General features: G+C 41.3%; 1 protein-coding gene and 1 long non-coding RNA gene across 2 annotated transcripts; both read left to right on the top strand.

The window, feature by feature from the left end:
• Positions 1 to 1,228: 1,228 nt before the first annotated feature.
• dsc2l (desmocollin 2 like) lies at positions 1,229 to 12,093 on the top strand. Its single transcript, XM_089008442.1, has 16 exons — positions 1,229 to 1,468; positions 1,570 to 1,660; positions 1,796 to 1,992; positions 2,775 to 2,873; positions 3,839 to 3,994; positions 4,748 to 4,892; positions 4,982 to 5,136; positions 5,220 to 5,354; positions 5,639 to 5,824; positions 5,898 to 6,145; positions 6,230 to 6,372; positions 7,017 to 7,241; positions 7,327 to 7,548; positions 8,801 to 8,916; positions 9,017 to 9,262; positions 10,700 to 12,093. Exons 1-16 carry the CDS (start codon positions 1,430 to 1,432, stop codon positions 10,898 to 10,900), a joined length of 2,604 nt encoding a protein of 867 aa, XP_088864568.1. The 5' UTR covers positions 1,229 to 1,429; the 3' UTR covers positions 10,901 to 12,093.
• Positions 12,094 to 20,453: 8,360 nt separating this feature from the next.
• LOC148891818 (uncharacterized) lies at positions 20,454 to 20,825 on the top strand. The gene is made up of 3 exons (XR_016116441.1): positions 20,454 to 20,581; positions 20,661 to 20,723; positions 20,806 to 20,825. It is a non-coding gene; the product is annotated as an uncharacterized LOC148891818 (long non-coding RNA).
• Positions 20,826 to 21,223: the final 398 nt, after the last annotated feature.

The raw sequence follows: 21,223 nt of genomic DNA, 5'->3' as shown, positions 1-21,223 counted from the left end.
ATTTATTCTGTTCTCTACAGACACATGTCGATGACGCTGAATATTTTTCATTCAGAAATGCTGTCTGTGAACATTGGACACCAAGCCCTTTGAATCAAAACAACGGTGTATGTCCTGTTTTTATTCAATGAAATGTGTGCTGTTGTGACAGGTTAAAAAGTCCCCCGAGTACCGGCGTGGAGAGCGCAACACCGTCGGGAGTCCAACAGGCATGTGTTTACAAACTGTCAAACAGTCTTTCGTACATCTTTCTTGCAAACTTTCACAAGTTCCACTTTTAAGAGGTTTACTGCAACATTAAAGTTCCCAGGGAAGATTGATCATTTTACTTTAACACTGAGTGAAGAGTTCAAAACAGGTGAAATGTGTGATAGGGAGTATTGTGGAAGAGGGTGGACTGGGGGGTTCTTGCTGTTTCAAACGTCACAGCTTGAATGTGTCTCATAAGGCACTTTACTTCTGGGAGTGGCAGGACTATTTGCTGAGTCTGTTTTGCGTTTACTGTTATGGCTCCTAGCTCTGGGTGGTTTCCTTTTGTCCACGCCCATGACTCACTAAAATCTTACTGACATTTTTCTCACCTTTCCTGTACGTGCATAAAGTCTGGTTTCATTTCTACTTTTTTTTTTGCTCTCACTCTGCTCTCAGTTCATGCTTGAGGACACTGACCCACAGTTTAGTCAACTTTTTTGTCTCATTCTCTTCTTTCCAAACACTTTTTCGAGATAGCAAGTGGGAGGACAGTCTCCTTCCATTGTCAGGCTTCATTTAATGCACATTCCTGCAGTACTAAGAGAGAAGCCTTAGCTGAGTTAAGGAAAGAGGAGGGGCAGGCAGAGGTCATTCATCTGTGCAGATTTTGAAGAGCTTCCACAGACCGGATACACTAGAAAAACAAGTAGACAAGACAATTGTGTCAAGGCTAGCTACGCACACAATACATATGTACTCTTCCTTTTACAGTAGTGGAGCAATAGTACTTGCACAATGTTGATATAAGGTATAGCTTTGTGTTTAAAGCATAAAGATTTACGAGCCAATGTGAAAAAAATAAACTTGAAAATCCCAAATTAGTCAGAAAAATAAATATTTCTAAGCATTGGGGAAACGACGCCTCCTTCGGGAGAATATTATAATTTGTCAAATTTGGAGGAGTTGCTGAGCTTCCCCTGCTGCAGAGCCTGCTGGGGTAGCTCAGCCTTTGGGTGGGGCGTTCAAGGTGTGTCCGAATTATTGATACACCGCCAGCAGCGAGAGAGAAGTGCAGCCGCAAAAGGTGCCATGGAGGCGTAAGAGAAGCAGCGGGATTGATTTCTTCTTCACGGCTCCCAAAATCACATATCGATCGCTTGTAACAATTTCTATTGTTTTGCGACGTGAGAAAGACTGCTTTCGGCTTAGAACAAAGTCCAAATTTGTGTTAAAAAAGATGGCGAAAGCCGTCGTTTTCAACCTGTGCTTGCTGCTGGTAAGTCCAACACGTGTTGATTTTGTATTTATTGATTGATTAAACAAAGCGGAACATTCGATCCGAATGTGATATTTGATCCTAACTTTGTGTAACTTTAGATCTTGGTCGGAGTCGAGTCTTGCTTTATCCCGAGTCTCCTCTATGTCCCAGTGCCGCAAACTATCCCGGTTGGATACGAGATAACGAGAGGTGTTTTTTTCTTTTTAAAATAGATTAATTGTTATTATTATTGTCATTATTATTCATTTGAGTTAACCGGTTCTGTATTCATTTGGTTAAAATAAACAAAAACATGTCTAACCACTCTTCTTCCGTGTGTTGTAGTTAATGTGGCGAGCTGTGCGAGTGTCACTTGCAACGACCGTGCATTCGCAGTTTGGCCCAATGGCTCGATGACGGCTACAACCGTCGTCGAGTTGTCTTCCAAAGGTAGAATTTTCTCTGTGTGGGCTGAACATAGCTCCGGGTCGCACATGCAGATGGACGTCAACCTCATTGCCAGTGCCCAAATGAGCAGACAGGTACAAAAGCACGACACTTTTCAGATTTGGAAAAGCACATGTGAAAAAACACTGAGGGATATAAGTAGAAGTACTTGTCCAACTATTATACACCAGTAAAACTATACTGATTGCAGTGCACTTAATAGCATAAAGAATAAATACATTCAATTACTGTATGTCCAATACCGGTTTTGACAGCTGCACAATGAAAGAAAATTTCTCAACACAGAATAGTTTCCCTCTTGTATTAAACTATATGATCCTCAAACAGGGAAAAAAAGAACTGGTAACATGTTGACACTCCAGCTTGCACTGGTTCAAATTTTTGCTGTCAAATGACTCACAAAAAGTGCCAAAGTAGCTCAAAATGACGAAACTTCCAATGTTGGCATAAGACTTTACCATATTATATTACAATAAGATGGTAACACAATAGTATAACACGTTATTATGGCTATTACAATTACTTAGTCTGGTAATGGTTCAGTCCCAGAATATCTGGCTTTTCTGAATCTGTTTCTGTCATCAATTCAAACTCATCCACATTCTGCCATATTGCTGGCACTTTTTTCTGTGTTTTTCAATCAATCAAAATCTTACTCATCGTTGCTTTTACTTTTTTTCTGTAAAAAGTAGCCTTTCCAAGTAAGCACTACAAACTATGGATGTCTTTTCCAGAAAAAAAAAATCATACTCAATGTACTGATTCTTAAGTGCAGTAACAATGTATTTATTCTGTATTACTTCTGACCACTGTAATTCATTAAAATATTGATTGACTGTACCCTCAATGTGTGTAGCCCAATGACGTGCTGAAACGGTACAAGAGACGCTGGAGCCCCCCACCTTTCAATATCATTGAGAATGACCCCGGCCCTTATCCAAGAGACATTGAAAGGGTAATGTATTGAAATATACATGACACATCAAATATTTTAGCCCTTATGTTATTCAATGTTTTCTTTTTTCCTATTTCAAGTCATGCTCAGTGTCACTGTCAGGAAGGTTTTATTGTGACATTGACTCCATTGGTGTTGGAACAGTAGTGCATAGCAGCAATTTTCTAATGTTTAGCCATTCTTGTGTCAAGCCAGTATTGTAACTATTGACCGATATGAGTGGTGCAAAGCAATAATTGGAAATGGCTGTCTGTATTTGACACCAATGAGAACAATAACCACATGTTTAATATATACCTCAGACATTGTTGATGAAACGCCAACATTGTTTTCCATCTGTCAAATCTGCTCTTGTTTTTTTGAAATGGAAATTGTCTCGTAAACAAAACAAGTGATTACATTTTTGTAATACAGTCCCATAAAACCATTTGTCATTTCTCATGGCCACTTGGGACAATTATTTTCACAGCAAATGACAACAACTATAAAATGAAAAAAAGATACTCCCAAGTGTCTTCAGATAAAAAAGGAAGAGCTTTCATTTATAAGCTACACACACACACACACACACACACACACACACACACACACACACACGCGCACACACACACACACACACACACACACACACACACACACACACACAACACACTCATGAATCAGAATCAGAATCATCTTTATTGCCAAGTATGTACACAAGGAATTTGTTTCCATTAGAACACGCTGCACTAGTATCATCATAAAAAATTCAAAGAGGTATTATACAGTTCTATTTGGATTACTGTTTAAAGAGTTAGGGAAGTATGTTCTACTCCATTTGTTGTAATAACAACTTGAAAACCCATGAAGGGTTTTCAAGTTAGCACCGGCCTGTCATCAATCAATTTAAACATAGAAATTCTGAAATAGAGAATTTAGCTTGATGGAAACCATATTATTGTGCTTATCTTTGGATTCTGTTGCAGCTTGTGTCCGACACTGAAGCCATGCATCGGGTATACTACACTCTGACGGGGCCCGGTTATGACAAGTACCCAGAGGGAGTGTTTAGGTTTGACAGAGATACTGGAATGTTGACTGTGCTCAAGGCAGTTGATCGCGAGGAGTTCCCGCAGTTTGCTGTGAGTTGGAACTTTTCCTTCTTCAGATTCAGTCAAATGTTATTTATTTCTATGGATTTTGGATACAGTACAGTGACAGCGTTTAAAATATGAACATTTGAGTTACATGTGCTCACGTAGAACATAATTAAAACAAAAAAGTACAATACTCTTTACCATCATGTGTGAAAAATGAAATGTATTATTATTATTATTATTATTATTATTATTATTATTATTATTATTATTATGTCCCAAACCGCTTTACATTGGGTGTATTTTTATTTCCACATAAATATATGCAGCATACGCTTGGTTGGCTGTGTTCTAACAAAGAAAATACATTTTTGTTGCTACTGGAAAAGACAAAAAAGACTTTAAATCATGGCAGTCAAACTCATTTCATATTGTAGGCCACATACGGTGTTGGTAGATGTGAAGGAGGCCGGACCATTAAAATTATCCCATACTCTGGTATAAATAACAAAAATATCAATTGTTTCTTCTGTTTTGTTATAAAAGAATCACAATAACACGAGGAAAATGTTGAAATATAATGTATATTTGACACGCGTGCTTTGAACAATCGCTAAACCTATACTGACACACTTTTGGGGAACAGCCTATATTTTTATGTTTAAATTTAAATTGTAATAATAAATTTCATGACCATCACAGAATGAACACACGATTGTATCAACTCAAACTATTAATCTATCCATTCGATGAACTAATAAATGTTTACTCAACCAAACATGTTTTTTTTTTCTTCAGTTAATAGCCAGGGTTTTCGACAGAACAACACGTCAAGAAACCGATGACCCTTTGGGTGTCTTTGTGAAAGTAGATGATCAGAATGACAATGCGCCTCAGTTCCGCGGCCAAATGCAATTTACTGTGCCAGAGAAAAGCAAAGCAGGTGAGGAACATGACACAAGACTGTGGGCTCTCTGAATACTTTGTGTTGATAACAATGCAGAAAATTCTCACCCCTTTTTCCATCGACAGGAACTATTATGGGCACAGTGAACGCCACCGATAGAGACGAGCCAGGCACCGACCACGTGAAGATCCGCTATTCCCTTCTGACCGAATTGAACAGATTTGCCATTAACCCAACGACAGGTGTCTTTACAACAGCTACCAACACATTAGACAGAGAGGTGAGAACTGGTTGAGCCCGAGTGCAATTTGACTCCACTCAGTTCTACCAGATGTGACATGAATGGAAATATTCTTTCGGCAGGCTCAAGACAAGTATAACGTGATTGTGCAAATCAAAGATATGGATGGCGCAGCCAATGGATTGTTCACCACGGGTACGGCGACCATCACTCTGAGCGATATCAACGACAACCCACCGACCTTCACCAAGAAATTGGTAAAACTTTTTCAAATTACGAATTTGAATATGATTATATCTGGGATGAAAGATAAGAAAGAGGACACCTAGACTCTTGATCCATTTTAGTTTTCCCCTAAAAGTTGTAAGTATGAATAAGTTCTTCCATACCGTTCACAAAATGGGATTGTTCAAGATGTCAGATGAATGAGTTTCCTTATTACAAGTTGTATTCCACTACATGAGTGTTCAAAAGATGTACTCTTAGTTCAGACAAAAAAAGCAAGTTTCAATATTCACGAGGCAATCATTTCGTCTTGTAGTATGAAGCCACGGCAAAGGAGAATGAAATCAACAAACTTATTCTCCGAATGCCTGTTGAAGATAAGGATTTAAAAAACACCCCCAACTGGAAATCGAAATTCATCATCACCAAGGGAAATGAAAATGGAAATTTCCGGATGGAGACCGAACCCACAACAAATGAGGGGCTTCTGTACGTCTCAAAGGTGAGTGATTTTCATATTGGAGCCCCGCCAGGAGTCGTAATCTTGAGTTGAAGAGTCCGCTCGTCTTTTCTAGCCATTAAATTTTGAGAAGTCCCAAAAACTGCGGCTGGAAGTCATGGCCCGCAATGAAGCTGAACTGACCGGCACCACGGCCCAGTGGGAAATCGTCCCTGTGGACCTGACGGTCGGCGATGTTGACGAAGGCCCCGAATTCACAGCGCCGACTATTCGCTTCACAGTCAAAGAGAACACGCCAAACGGCACATTGATTGGAACTTACAAAGCCATTGATCCGGAAACCAAGAGCAGCGATGGCATCAAGTAAGCCGCCCCTTTTGATTACACGAGTGCTAAATAAATAAATAAACGTGAGACTGACGAGGACTTGTTTTGGCCATTTTGCAGGTATTATAAGATCATGGATCCTGCAGCCTGGATCAATGTGGACAGGAACACAGGAGAACTTAGGGTGGCAAACACCATTGACAGAGAGTCCAACTTTGTCAAGAAAGGACTTTACAACATCACCATGAGAGCCGTCGACGCAAGTATGATGCTTTTGATCATAGCAAGAATTTGGATAAACCCCAAAATGCACTACTTTCAACGTTTTAAATGCACGCGAGCGACAGAACTTACAACACTTCTCGAATGAGGCATTGACTGGTAACATTCACAATTCTCTATTAATAAACCAGTACTTTACCAGGAATCTATACGTACTGCTAGACCTTTCTGTGACTGTCTGAATCGATCGCAACTTGGTGATGACGCTGTTGTGAGACTCATAGCACACACTTTCCTTTGAGAACACCCTATTCGCCACTGTTGATCGATTGTGAAGTGTGGTCTTGGTCTTGTGATTTCGAAATGTAAACAGCATGATGTAAAGGGCTTTTTTGTCCCATTAAATTTCTTCTAATTGGGTTTGGCAAATCACGAGTCACTTAGGCAAATACTTCCTGGGAAGGCATCTGCACGTTGTGTCACCACAGACGACGTTGGCCAACTCCCCCTGCCGCTTTCGGCCATGTTGTCGCCACCCAAGGTGATGAGAGCGCGTAATTCCTCAGCAGTTGCCTGTCTGAGCTGCATCCATACTGACTCTGCCCAATCTGATCGACAGTGAATCACAGAAAAGCTCGTGAGAAGTTTCCCCACAATGACGCCGATGTTATGTCATACGTTTCAGCTGCCAAGACTGGTACGGGAACGGTCATAATCCAGGTGGAAGATGTCAACGATAACGTACCCATTATTGTCCCCCCTGGCGAGAGGGTGATATGTGAGAAGGAAGGAGAACTCGGCTCAGTGCTGCTTGTGGCTGAAGATATGGACGAGTCGCCATTTAAAGGCCCCTTCACTTTTAGTCTGCCTGATAACAAAGACGGCAAATGGTCCGTGACCAGGTTCAACGGTAGGTGCTCACTCTCCTTCCTTTTCAAGTCATTCATTCAAGCTTTCATTGTGGCCTGAAAACAGATTGCGTGCTTCCCTGATAGACACGGCAGCTACGTTGCGCCAGGTTCAAGACCTTCCCTTGAAGGTGCACAGAGTTCCCGTCGAGGTTAAGGATCTGCAGGGCAATGGAAAAGTCCAGACAGTTGGGGTCAGGATCTGCCAGTGCAGGAACGGTGCCTGTCAAACCAAGCCCTGGTCGGCCTCCCTTGGCCCGATGGGCTGGCTGGCGTTACTCCTCCCACTGCTCCTCCTCCTGCTGCTACGTCAGTTTCCTCTCTTACATTTTTCACATATGTTATGCACCGGAGCAAAAAATAGCATTTTCACTGTATCATGTATTATAATCTAATTGAATAAGTCTACCAAGCCAGGAAAGAGATGAGGAGAAGACAAAAACAAAAACGAAATGCCATCTGATGCCGATCAATTTGAATGTCATGCCTCGTTATGGAGTCAGAAAATTGGAGTGCAAGAATTAAAATCTTTAAAAAATAGTGTATACACAGTATAAGAAGAATATGTGAGGCTTAGCAGCGGATGAGCTAATTCTTGACAGAATGTCCATTCATTGGAGTTTTAACAGTCTTAAAATAATTGAGCCCACCATATTATAACAGTGAAATTGTTAATTATTTATAATATAAGAATCTATTGTAGGGCGGCCCGGTAGTCGAGTGGTTAGTGGCCGAATTCACAGTGCAGAGGTTGCCAGTTCGTGTCCCGCTCCGGGCTCCATATGTGGAGTTTGCATGTTCTCCACGGGCCCGCATGGATTTTCTCCGGGTCCTCCGGTTTCCTCCCACATTCCAAAAACATGAATGGCAGGCAGATTGAACGCTCCAAATTGTCCCTCGGTGTGAATGTGAGTGCGGATGGTTGTTTGTGTCTGTGTACCCTGCGATTGGCTGGCAACCAATTCAGGGTGTCCCCCGCCTAGTGCCCGAAAACGGCCGGGATAGGATCCGCACCCTCATGAGGAATAAGCGGCACGGAAAATGGATGGGTGGATAATCTCTTGTTCTTATTTATTGCTTTTATTTCTTCACCTCAATAGAACGTTAAACAATTTTACAAGTACATTAATTCTACATTAATTAAAGCTTTTTCTTATTCATTATTTAATTACGTTCTAAGTTATGGTGCTTTTTTACGTTTTGTTTTTCCAATTGTGGAAATCAATTGTGGTCCCTGACTGAGCACGTATTTTTGACCAGCTCTGTTCTAGATTATGGAACATCATCATGATCATAAACAAGATTTGATGGTAATTGAATTCCCCTCGTTATACACTACAGATAAAGAGAAAATCACAAAGTAATTATTTTGTCGAAAGGGCACGAGCAGGCAAAAGTTGGCACCTATGGTGGCTTGTCAGAGGCAATGCCATCATGAATAAGGATTAACATCCTACTTAAGAAAGGTGAACGTTTTTTTAGCAACCCGGATTTATTGATTGCCAAGTTTGGGACGTTGATTCAGCCCCACCATTTAAAATGAGCCATGTTGCTCCTGCAGTCTTGCTGCTTGCCTGTTTCTGCACGACAAAGCCAGACTTGCAGATATTGGAGGATACAACTGACAGTGGCGGAATCCTGATTAAGTCAAACACAGAAGCCCCAGGGGAAGAAGTGGTAAGCAAGTGTTGCTTTGTCAAATACAAGCAATATATAAAAACACTACTTTTCAATCGCTGCTACGCTTTGTTTCCTAACTCATGCTTTTGGTCGACAGGACGCAAGCCTCATCAAGGTACCCATCGCCGGCTCGGAAATCAAGGGTTCGGTGGCGAATCAGGATTGGCAAGTGAAGGGCTCCACCATCGGACGCCAAGACACCACCCTCTACAAGACTGGTTTTGGAAACACTGAAACGGAATTCTTCAGCGGACATTACGACAGCCAGTATGGAGCCCAACAGATGAACTACGACGCAAACTTTCTCAACACCTGGCAAACAAATGCACGCTATTTACACCAGGTAATGTTTCATTAGTACTTTTTTGTCAGTGTTGAGAGGCAGAGCAATGGTTAGTACAGTCGCCTCTCAGCGCAGAGCTTCTTGTCTGGAGTTTGCATTTCTCCTCGTGCCTGTGTGAGTTTTCTCCGTTCACTCTGGTTTCCACCGCAATTGCAGAAACATGCATGGCAGGCTAACGGAAACACTCTACATTGTCCCTTTGTGTGATTGGAAGTGCGGATGGTTGTTCGTCAATGAGTGCCCTGCGATTGGCTGGATTCCAGTTGTCTGCCTAATGCTGGAAAAAAAAAGCTAGGATCGGTTTCAGTGCACCCGCAACACTTGACTGATGAATGGGAGAATTTCTATAGTTGTAAGAGTGAAGTAGTTCGCTTGATTTGAAATGATTTACATTGCAGGTTTTGATTTCAGTCCTTTGTTCTGTTGGAAAAACTAAACAATAATACATACCGGTAATCATTCAGAAAGATGATGTTGTATGGTCTTTAACATGCCTGTGCTGACTCTTCCTCCACTGATTTAAAATCAGACCAATTTCAACACGACACCATTGTCTGTCAGAACCTATTACCGTATTTTCCAGTGTATAACTTGCACCCAAAAGCCTTGATTTTCTTCAAAAGATGACCCTGCACCTTATATAAACAGGTGCGCCAATGTTCCCTCTAATTTTTCATGTGTCTGAGCAGACACACAAGCTCCCTGAGCACACTGAGGACCACTATGAGCAACATCAGATGTGTACGCTGTGCCCACACACCAGTATCACGGCGCGTATAGGCAGGGCACATTCGCGCCGTTCTGCTCCGATTGGCTGCGTAGCGTAGGTGAACTGTACGGCATTAGTGCCTGGACACCTGTCACTCATTGAGTTACATTGCAAAATGGTACAAAATATATAGACAGGATATAATTGGTCTAATTAACTAGATTATATCAGTTCTAAAATTAGATATTGAATAATGCGTTTCTGTTTGATTTTATTTTGTGCGCTGCACAGATGTTCTTGTGCGCTGAGTATGTGCAAGCAGTGCGCGATTGCGCACGCGCGCATCTTCGACCGAATATTGAGGTGCGCCTTATATGCGAAGTAATATTGAGCCACAAACGGTCTCACAACTACTGTCAACAGCCACCGACTCCATTTCCCCCTGTAGAGGGGTAGTGCATAACCCCAGCCTCTACTGTAGCGCCTTATATTGTGGTTTACCTTGTATTTGGAAAACTTTTATACATGATATTTGGAAAAAGTTTGAAAATACACCATTCATTGGGGTTGTACCTTAGACACAGGTGCGCCTTTTCCACCGGAAAATAAGGTTTTTGATATGTCAATGTATTTGCTGTAGTGTAGACAAACAAAAGTTTTTGTGCTTGTCATGAGTAAAATCATTAATAATACAGTATGCGTTTGTGGTTTCAATGTATGCCTTTCAGAAGCTTTCGTATTTTGAAGGTGAGGAGGATGGACGGTACGCCGATGACATCATCCACCAGTATGGCTTTGAGGGTGTGGGATCGGCGGCCGGCTCGGTTGGGTGCTGCAGCGACGATACCGTCAACAACGAAAACCTCGACTTTCTAAATGCGCTGGGACCAAAGTTCAAAAATCTTGCAGCCGTTTGCAAAAAGACATGAACAAGATGATGAAGAATCTCAGTGTTTCGCCTTTATCGGATGCAGCGCGTTTCCTTCCTACCCACGTTGACGCCGAACACGGAGAATGAAAGAAAGTCGAGTCATGTGTTTGTCTCTTTAGTTGGATTATTTTTTTTTAAACCTCTGCTGCCTTGTTTTGAGTCATAGGCACTGGTCACCTCGCTGACACTGTCATTTGTACATACTTGTACTGTAACTGTTGCGTTGCGCTTTATGCCATCTTGGTTTTGCAGGTCTTTGCAGCTGATACATTGATGAGTAGTGACTGGCTTTGGGTATTTTTGTTCTTGTTTGGGTGATCATTTAGTAACAAGTTCAGGTATTTTGGGTTGTACTAATTGTACTTGTTCATCATAAATGACGTGCAAAGTGGGGTTGGTTATTTGTTGAAATGGTTCCCCAGTTTGTTTTCTTTTTATAGAGTTTTGATATTTTTCTATAATATGAACTAATACACAGTTGCCTAAGAGACATTGAACTGTGGACTTTGAAGTAGGGTTGGGCATGAGAAGAATTTGATTTCTGATTAATGACATCTGGGAGAAGCTGGCTCACACCGGTTGGCTGTGATCACGCCCACCGTTCCCGTTTAGAAAGAAGTGTTACAAAATTACAGCCATGAGACTTTGCGCTATAGAAATATCAGTCCAAAACTGTTTTTTTCTCACGCAACCAATTCATGTTCAAAGAATCAAACAATGAATTGAATGATTGAACAAGAAAACTCACTGAAATGCTCGTCCCCACTTTAAATTCATTTTGTGACTCGTCTTGTTCGAAACTATACGAGAGCTGTGCAAACGCATTCCAGCGTCGGTTGTGATCGACAAACGCTGAGCGGGTGTGGCTGCAAGCAGCAGCAGCCGCCGCCGGCGGTTATTGCAACATTCTGCCAAACCTGTGAAAGTCTGCACAAGGGCGTCAACTCGACGACTAACGTATGACTGACACAAGACTGACAACGGCGACGCAGAAGTCGAATGGATGGGAAATGAGGCATTTCCACGTTTTGTATTCGTTCGCTACTGGTCAGGAACATTCTAATCATCTCGTGAAGAATACGCAAATGTAGATTTGGGTTTATTTATTGAACGTTTGACTTCAACAGGTCGAATGACTGTCCACTGTAACATCTGTACTATGTGCGACTAATAAAATAAAACTCTCTTGTATGAGTGTGACTGTTTTTAATGCTGATTTTGCTGGCGGCCGTTGTGAACGATTTACTGGGTGTGGCCGCCTGGGCACGAGTAATTTAAAGCATGTCGTGGGACACCTGCGGCTACAAAAGCGCCCAACCTTGACGCGTTGATGGATCGGGTTACAGTGCATACCGTACAACCCTTTACAACTATGGAAAGCCGTTTGAGCATTACAGGGTAGATTTGGAATTCAAATTCGGGCACACGTAAACCCTGTGCGCTCTATGTCTTCACCAAGAAGTTAAACCCGTACGCGACTGTAGTAGAAATGAATAACTCCACTGTAAACATTGACAGATGTGCACATTAATAGTCTTGACAACTACACGTTACTTTTGAAGCAAAACTGAACAGTACAAGTACAGTAGCTGATATTCTGTTGTCCGGAAAGTCTATCAGAGAATGTATCCGAAGTGTGAGATCCTGATTATCGTCCACATGCTACCTCACAAGTAAAATAATTTAGGGCACGATGTGTACGAACTAAAGTTCACGACTGGGGGGGGGGACCATGTAAGGCGTTTTTAGCCTGAAAAAAAACGTGTATATTCCATAAAAGTAATGTATTTTTAGCTGGAAAATGTAAAGTAAGGCATTTTTAGCTGCTAATGAGAATCTGAAATTGCAGAGAAACTGCATTATTGAAATGTGACAGAACTGTGCTGTTCATTTAATCGTCAGAAGCTTTTTTAAAAGGAGATTTTAATCCCCCCACACAATTTCAAATATTTTCCAAGGTGTCTCTATCAAAATTCCAACACACTTAATATTCACTTTATTGTCTTGTTGAAATAAACTCTTTGAGACAGACCTCGTGCTCCACAGTAAACTGCTGAACCAATGAGGGGAACTGCAATGGTTACCGTGACGACCACGGGTGGAGTCTGATCTTGAGATTTTGGTTATTTGGTCTGCCGCTTGTCATGTTGCCAGCAAGTGTATGCATGACAGCGGGTTGGATCTCACTAATGACGTGAGTTTTTCACAGCCACCAAGACAAGGCCTGTCTGAAAAAAGTCCCCCGATTTAATAGACGGCGTCGTGTTCTAACCTTATCAGCGCTACCTCTGCTAAAATGCAATTAATTTCAAAGCATCAGTGTGAAATTAATTTATTGCTTGTTAACAATATTGCAGCCCGGTGTGAAAACAATCGTTGGAAAGGATGCTTTTCCTCCTTCAACTAAAAAGGGCATGGCCTCATTTGGATTGCTGCCAACCAAATGAGTGTGTACCCCGCCTACTGCCCGATGACAGCTTGGGATAGACTCAATTCATATTTAAGATGAGACGGCACTTACTTTTCTCCATGTATTCTCCCAGATCTGCGGATCCTATCACAAAGCTGTGTTTTGCAAAAGCCGCAAGCAAGAATGATCAGAAAACCATTTACAGTACATTACTGTACATATTCTAAGACAAGACGCAATCTTGGGTATCTTGGTGCGGCATCTGTGTCGGATGTGGCAAAATGAAGCCAATTGTGAATACGCTTCCTCCTTGGAGATATATCATTGAAGAAAAAAGAAAATAAATCACTCAATCAATTAAGAATTATTACATTTGATTGAATGATATACCATAACTCTGGTTCATTTATATAACAGTGTCCACTAAACCTGAATTTCAGTAACATCGTGATTGGCTGTTGCAGATAAGTTTGAGCATCCATCCATCCATCCATCCATCCATCCATCCATCCATCCATCCATCCATCCATCCATCCATCCATCCATCCATCCATCCATCCATCCATCCATCCATCCATTTTCCAGAACTCTTCATCTTCATTAGAGACACGGGTGGTGGTGGAGCGTATCCAGGCCATCTTAGAGCACCCTGAATCGGTTGCCAGCATAGAGACAAACAACCAGTCACTGTCACACCTCGGGACAATTTGAGGTGTTCAATCTGCCTGCCATGTATGTTTTTGGAATGCGGGAGGAAACCAGAGCACAGGGAGAATGCCCACGCAGGCCCGGGGAGAACATGCAACCTCCACAAAGGGAGTTTGTGGACTCATGACCTCTGCACTATGAAGCCGCCTCCTAACCATTCGACGACCAGGCCTCCCATCAATCGAACAAGAAATGAAATTACTTATTCCTTATATTTTTAATGTCAAAGTTACAAACAACAAACAGGACCATAAATAAACAGTTACAATACGAAAACCACAAAAAACTACGTTGAGAAATCCTCGCCATCTGTCTGGTGGGTGGGTACCAAGGGACACAAATCAACCATGCTTTCCTTGATCGCAGTTCAAATGGGAGTGCATCGGAACTTTTTGTTCTTTGCCTGTGCACTAGGTGGCAGTGTTGCTACAAAAAATACTTTTTTGAAATAAAATACCTGTACAATGAGCCTATTAAGAATTTTTTTTTTTGGCTATCCTCTGGCCTTGTTTTGCCACCACATCCTTAACTCGGTTAGGGATGATTAAAAGGACCCATTTCTCTCCGTGTTGAATCTCTCCTTTGCAAAATAATGGACGGACGGACGGAGTGTTCTGTCCCAGGGACGGAATGTCTATCGCTCTCATAAAGAATACAGAAACAAATTTGCTATTTATTATGATGAGGTAATAAATATACGGAATTTAGATTCTAATTCAAATTTAGACACATGCACCAAACAAGAGACACATCTTTTATTCTGATTTTCAATCTTCATTATGTTTGCACTGTTTGAAAAGGATGTCCCGAGTGCTGTGATATTACCATCATGTATACGAGATGGAAGCGTTTCCCTCTCTTCGGAGGAGATGTCGCGCCGCCTCAGGTTTCTCAAAGGAAAACCTGTGAGGGAAGTAACCAGCTGACAGCACTTTAGTTAGGCATTAACTGTCACTTGTATGACAACATCGCAGGTTTTCTCATGGGCACACACCTGCTGGCTCATTAAAAAATGTCACAAGGGATTGTTCTGCGACACTCTGCACACAACCACACACACTTTGAAGTTACTTGGGTGAAGCTGCATTATGCAACCGAAGAAGAGAAAGTTGGAGGAAGTTTCCCACTAATACTAATACGTCTGTGTAAGCTAAGCAGTCGTACAGGAGTGGTCCATCGATGAAAAGGTTTCTTCAGCCGTCATCTGTACTTCTTTCAAGGTGTCGGACGTTTCGCTTCTTATCCAAGAAACTTCGTCAGCAAACTGACTAATACTAATACTTTGTGTGTGCATGTGTGTGTGTGTATTTGTGTGTGTGTATTCAATCAATCATTCATTCACTTTCCGGACCGCTATATACACACTAGGGCAGTGGTTCTTAATCTTGTTGGAGGCACCGAACCCCAGCAGTTTCATATTCTCATTCAACGAACCCTTCTTCCAATGACTGTGCCGACTGATTGCAGTCTAGACTGAGGGATGGACCTCTGTGGCGGAGGATCCACCGAACCCCTGAGACCGACTCACTGAACCCCTAGGATTCGATCGAACCCAGGTTCAGAACCACTGCACGAGGGTGTCCGCGGGTCACGGAGCCTATCCCAGCAGTCTTCAAGCGATAGACGGAGGCTTGACCCTGAACTGGTTGCCAGCCAATCGCAGGGCACACATAGACAAACAACCATTTGCTCTCACACTCACACCTTGGGACAATTTGGAGTGTTCAATCATTCTATCATACAATTATTTTGTAATGTGGGAGGAAACTGTAGGACCCGGAGAACATGCAAAGTCCATACAGACCTCTGCACTGTGAAGTCACTGTGCAAATCACTTTTCCACCGGGCTGCCTTGTGTGTGTACTGTCTGTCCGTTCGGATTTAAATATAAATGAACTAATTAAATTAAATTAGTAAAAGAACCCACCAAACATTTGGACATATAAATTACATACTTGATAATGAACATACCAACCACATCATGTTCCAAATTATGTCATTTTTTTCTACTCCTGCTTTTATAAATAGACTCTGCAAATGGCACCCAGCATGATCAATTGTTCGGGAATAAATATGTTTTTAAACAAACCTCAGAATGAATAACAGGGTATTTTTGTTTTTGCTTTTGTAAAACACACTTTTAATTATTTTGTAACATTTGATGACTTAATAATTATGTAGCCTGTCATTCAGTAGCAGTGCTAAACTTTTATCCTTGAGATGCAATGGGGTGCCTGCCTCAGAGGCTATGCAAAACAAGAATTTGGAAGCACAAAGTCAACAACATTAATTTTGAATCTTAACAAAATGATGCACACATGCAAAATACCTGAAACATTGGCATCACGAGTTACAGATTTTCAGACATTTTCCAATATCTATAACAGGTGTCGGAAACCTATGGCTTGCGAGCCATACAAGGCTCTTTTGATGATTGCATCTGGCTCACCGATAAAACAAAATACATATTCTAGCTTTTTCGCTGTTCATTTCCTGTTTGGGCGGCAGTTGTCGGAAAGCGCAATTTTGATTGGATGATACTAACCTATGGTCCTTGATGTTGAAACAGATAAACGCCCCCTTTAAATAAGCCTGACGAGTAAAAAAATGGAGGATTCGCCTTTGTGGACAGAAAAAGTTCTGCCGTGATTCTAATTTGCAATGAAACAATACCATGAATGAAACAGTTGAATATCAGTGGCACTTTGACAAGCCCCATGCTAACGTAAGCATCAATATACTTCTGTGAGAGACAGCAAAAAGCAAACGTGCAAGCTAATGAGCAGTGTGCAGGCTGGCGAGCAGTAACTTCATGTATGGACCCGGCAAGTTGACTTTCATTCCGATGGTTTGGCTAGATTTTTTTTTACCAATGATGAGGAACGGAAAACTATTCATATTAATGGTGAGTATTATCACAAAATTATTTTAAATAATATATTCTCACATTTTGTTGAAATCACGTGCATGCGTGTTTGCGTGTGTGTTTGCCTTTGTGTGTGTGTGTGTGTGTGTGTGTGTGCGCGCGCGCGCGTGTGTGTGCGCGCGTGTTAGTGACGTGCAGTCAGGGGACGCAGTCATCATGACATCACCTGTCATCATGGAAAGCTGTCATGGAAATATCAAATGAAAAAATAAATTAAACAGTTATATGTATTTATTGTTTTATACTTTAAAGTTCTTGTCCATATAACTTCACCGTTTTAGGATTTTTTTCAAAATCGCTGAATTTTCACATTTACCGTTCAAATACTAAGTAGAGACGAGCAGTGAGGCACCAGCCGGCTGATCCTCACCATGGATTGCGCAATCACTATGCTTACTGTGCTGGCTTGCTCTGCAGTGAGACCGCATTGCGGTCCTTCTGCATATCGCTATTAAAGTGTTCAAACACGTTTAGTATATGAACTAAATTTCTACAGTGTAGCTGGTGTATATAATGTAGAGTCATTGTACATTATAAACACTGTACTACAGTGTTTATTTTGTTTTATTTTTATCAAAACGCTGTGCGTAGGTGAGGCAAACAGTTCTCCCGCCTCATGACAGGGGGCGCTTGTGATTCCAGAGATACTTCCGACTCCACGTCTGCAGAATAATAGAATTAGAGACAGAAAGCTACAGTAAACAGTTAGCAAGTAAAGTGCAACCCTGCAGTCATTTTTTCGTGTTGCTTGGCCTCACTTTCAGAATGGAGGATTACATATCTAAATTGAAATAATTTTCTAAACTGGACTTTCAATCGAAGCAGGAGGTAATAATTAAAGGAAGACCAACACTGGAGCTAAAAGGTTTGCTTCAGACAACGGGACACAATGCTCGCTCTTTTCAGGCGGACTGGTACACACGAATAGGCTGGCTGTGTGGATGTCCAGCAAGAAACCGCCTTTTCTGCTTTTCCTGCCTTCTGTTCTCAACTTGTGACAATGTCTGGACTCAAATGGGATATTGCGACCTGAAAAATTTACAACGGAGCCTCATCAAAAAATGAGCGAAGACTCAACATCAGCATCCACAATGCTAAGGTAAAGGAGAACCGGGAGATTTTAAAAGATCTCATCAATGCCACCTGCTTCCTTGCCAAACAACAGCTGGCATTTCGTGGAAATGATGAAAGTAAAGGCTCTGCTAATCGTGGCAACTGTGTAGAACTATTACATGCTTTCGCTGAGAAAGATGACAGGCTAGCAAGTCATTTTGGGACATCCACTGTATTTTCTGTGAAACAGAATACAGAACGATTTAATTGAAGCAGTTGGTGATGTCATTAGAAATGACATTAAAAAGGAGATAGGTGCAGCCCCATTTGTTGCTCTAGAAGTAGACGAGATTGTCATTCTCAGCACTGAAAACATACAGTCGGAACAGGACTGATCAAGGACGAATTTCTTCACTGGCAGTGATCTCCGTTAAGACAGAGAGACTTTTAAAACTGAAGAAAAATAAGGAAGGCTTCTACAAAGAAGTTATCGATGCCTATCGATGCGCATGGACTTCATTTACAAGTAAAGGTAACACGATAAAAACGTTTTTTTAATTATTTTTTTCTATGCTACAGTTTGTATATATAAAGAATGCTGACATGAAATTTTAAACTGTTGCCAATCAAATGGTGAATAAACTACTCTGTAGAGTTCATATGTTTGTAAATCTGACTATGATGACGTCAGTGCCTCACCAGCCATGAACTTCACCGCACGCCACTGGCGTGTGTGTGTGTGTGTGTGTGTGTGTGGCTCTCACTGAAAAATATTTCTAAATACAGTAAAGTCTCGTTATATCGATATTCAAGGGAGTCCGAAAAATATCGATATAACCGGGACTATCGATATATCAGACCCTGTTTGCATATAATTTTCTCCGTGCGTGCATAGAAATAGTATCGATATAACTGGGACTATCGCTATATCCCATATCGATATAACGAGACTTTACTGTATTTTATTTCTATGGCTCTCTTAGTAAAAAAGGTTCACGACCCCTGATCTATAATGTAAATAATAGTGTAAATAATAATACAGTAAAGTCTCGTTATATCGATATCGGATATATCGATAGTCCCGGTTATATCGATACTATTTCTATGCACGCACTGAGAAAATTACATGCAAACAGGGTCGGATATATCGATAGTCCCGGTTATATCGATATTTTTTCGGGCTCCCTTGAATATCGATATAACGAGACTTTACTGTATTAATAATAATAATAATAATAATAATAATAATAATAATAATAATAATAATAATGCATTAAAGGACAACCGACGTCTCCGGACAAGTTGTGTCCATAATTTGTAAAATCACTTCAAATGACTTCTACTGAGCATATTTTACAAAGATTCCACCGCATATAGCTATATTTTACGTTTTAAGACTCGCACTGAATATTCCAGAAGTCTTGTTTTTGAATTGGTGACTAGTCCTCACCCTACGTCACTGAAGGAACGCCCCTCACCGAGAAAGGACATACCTTGCATCACCTCAATGCATTTTGCGGTACAGTGAGACCTCAGTTTACGAACACCTTATCTTACGAACTTTTCGTCTTACGAATGTCAAATTTATGAAAATTAAACATTGAAATACACACTACTTTTCGCGATACACACCCACCACGGCTGGCAGAGTAATCTTTGGCAGAAGAACACTAAAGCACACGACCTTCGGATCTGGCGGAGTGATCTTTGGCGGAAGCACACGACCGAACAGCGCTCCAGCCGGCGCTACTTTCCACACCCCCTCTCATTGAATGCACACGTCGATCGCCTCCTTGGAGCTTTTTGTTTATAATTTTACTATTATGGGACCGAAAAAAACCCACCACAGGCTCGTGTTCAGCCAAAGAAGACACAAAATAAAATCACAGTCGCTGAGAAGAAGGAGATAATTGAAAAACACGAACGAGGTGTGCGTTTGTGTGATTTAGTGGCCGAGCACAGCTATGCTAAGTCAACCATTGCTACCATTCTCCAGAACAGAGAAGCCATCAAAGGTGCGTCTGTTGCAAAAGATGTTTCTGTGCTCTCAAAGCCTCGGTCTCGGGCAATCGGAGAAGTTGAAAAACTTCTGAAAACTGAAAAGGAGCTATCCGGCGACAGCGTGAGTAAAGCTATATTTATGCAAGAAAGCACGGCTAATTCACGCCGATATCGCCACGTGGCAACCTGGAAGTTCGGCGCGTATTTAGGATTTTAAAGCCAGCAACGGATGGTTCGAGAACATCGGAGTGCAAGGAGGAGCAGATGGCTGCAGCATCAAGTGAGCTCATCAAGGCAATGTTGGCAAAGTGGAATGATGTGCAGGCTTTTATCGAACAGTTCCATCCAGAAAAGACTGTGCCTATGAGAATCATCAACATGATGAACGATACTGTGATGCCTCAGTTTCATAAGACCTTACAAGACAGAAAGCAACAGGTGTCAATTAAGAGATTTTTAATCAGCAAAAATGATGAGGAGTCTCCAAAGAAGCAAAGAGAAGCCACACCAGAGGTTAAGTTACCAACAGTCCTTATGGAAGGTGACTCTCCTTCCATAAGCCATCAACGACCATCACAAAGGTAAATAAAACTTTATTTTACAGCACAGTTTATTTCTTTAATTACAGTGCTCACGTAATGTGCCTCTCTTTCCAAACAGCAATTCCCTCTGACCTTCGACCTCCAACACCATTCCATCAAGCCATCAATGACCATCATAAAGGTAAATAAAACGACTTTATTTTATAGCACAGTTTATTTCTTTAATTACAGTCCTTATGGAATATGACTCTCTTTCCAAACAGCAATTCCCTTTGACCTCGGACCTCCAACGCCATTCCATCAAGCCATCAATGACCATCACAAATGTAAATAAAGTGACTTTATTATTAAGTACAGTGTATTTCTTTCATTACAATACAATAGCACCTTTATTATACATAGAATAAGGTATGTTGTGTCTAGTTTTAAGGCTTATTTAGTTGAAAAGTATATTTTATGGAAACCTGGGAACGGATTATGCCCATTTTAATGGTTTCCAATTGGATTTTTTTTGTGATACACACTTTTTGGCTTATACACTCCAATTAAGTTCGTAAGCTGAGGTCTCACTGTACTTTGTTTGGTCTGAAAACTTCGTGTTGATCCGTGTTGATGGCGAAATTAGAAGGAAAACATAAATAAAGCGATGGTGAATCGTGTGTTGCGTCAAGACTTCTACAG

Source organism: Hippocampus bargibanti, linkage group LG11 (assembly GCF_051943395.1).
Source record: "Hippocampus bargibanti isolate YZ-2025 linkage group LG11, ASM5194339v1, whole genome shotgun sequence".
NCBI classification, from domain to species: domain Eukaryota; kingdom Metazoa; phylum Chordata; class Actinopteri; order Syngnathiformes; family Syngnathidae; genus Hippocampus; species Hippocampus bargibanti.
This window is presented reverse-complemented; position numbering and strand designations above follow the sequence as displayed.

What these genes read in the sequence shown, in the direction of transcription:
- dsc2l (XM_089008442.1), top strand. Translation starts at nt 1,430, where the DNA reads ATGGCGAAAGCCGTCGTTTTCAACCTGTGCTTGCTGCTG. An exon ending in ATCCAAGAGACATTGAAAGG is followed by an intron (nt 2,874 to 3,838) that starts GTAATGTATTGA and finishes ATTCTGTTGCAG; the next exon opens with CTTGTGTCCGACACTGAAGC. An exon ending in ATGCACGCTATTTACACCAG is followed by an intron (nt 9,263 to 10,699) that starts GTAATGTTTCAT and finishes TATGCCTTTCAG; the next exon opens with AAGCTTTCGTATTTTGAAGG.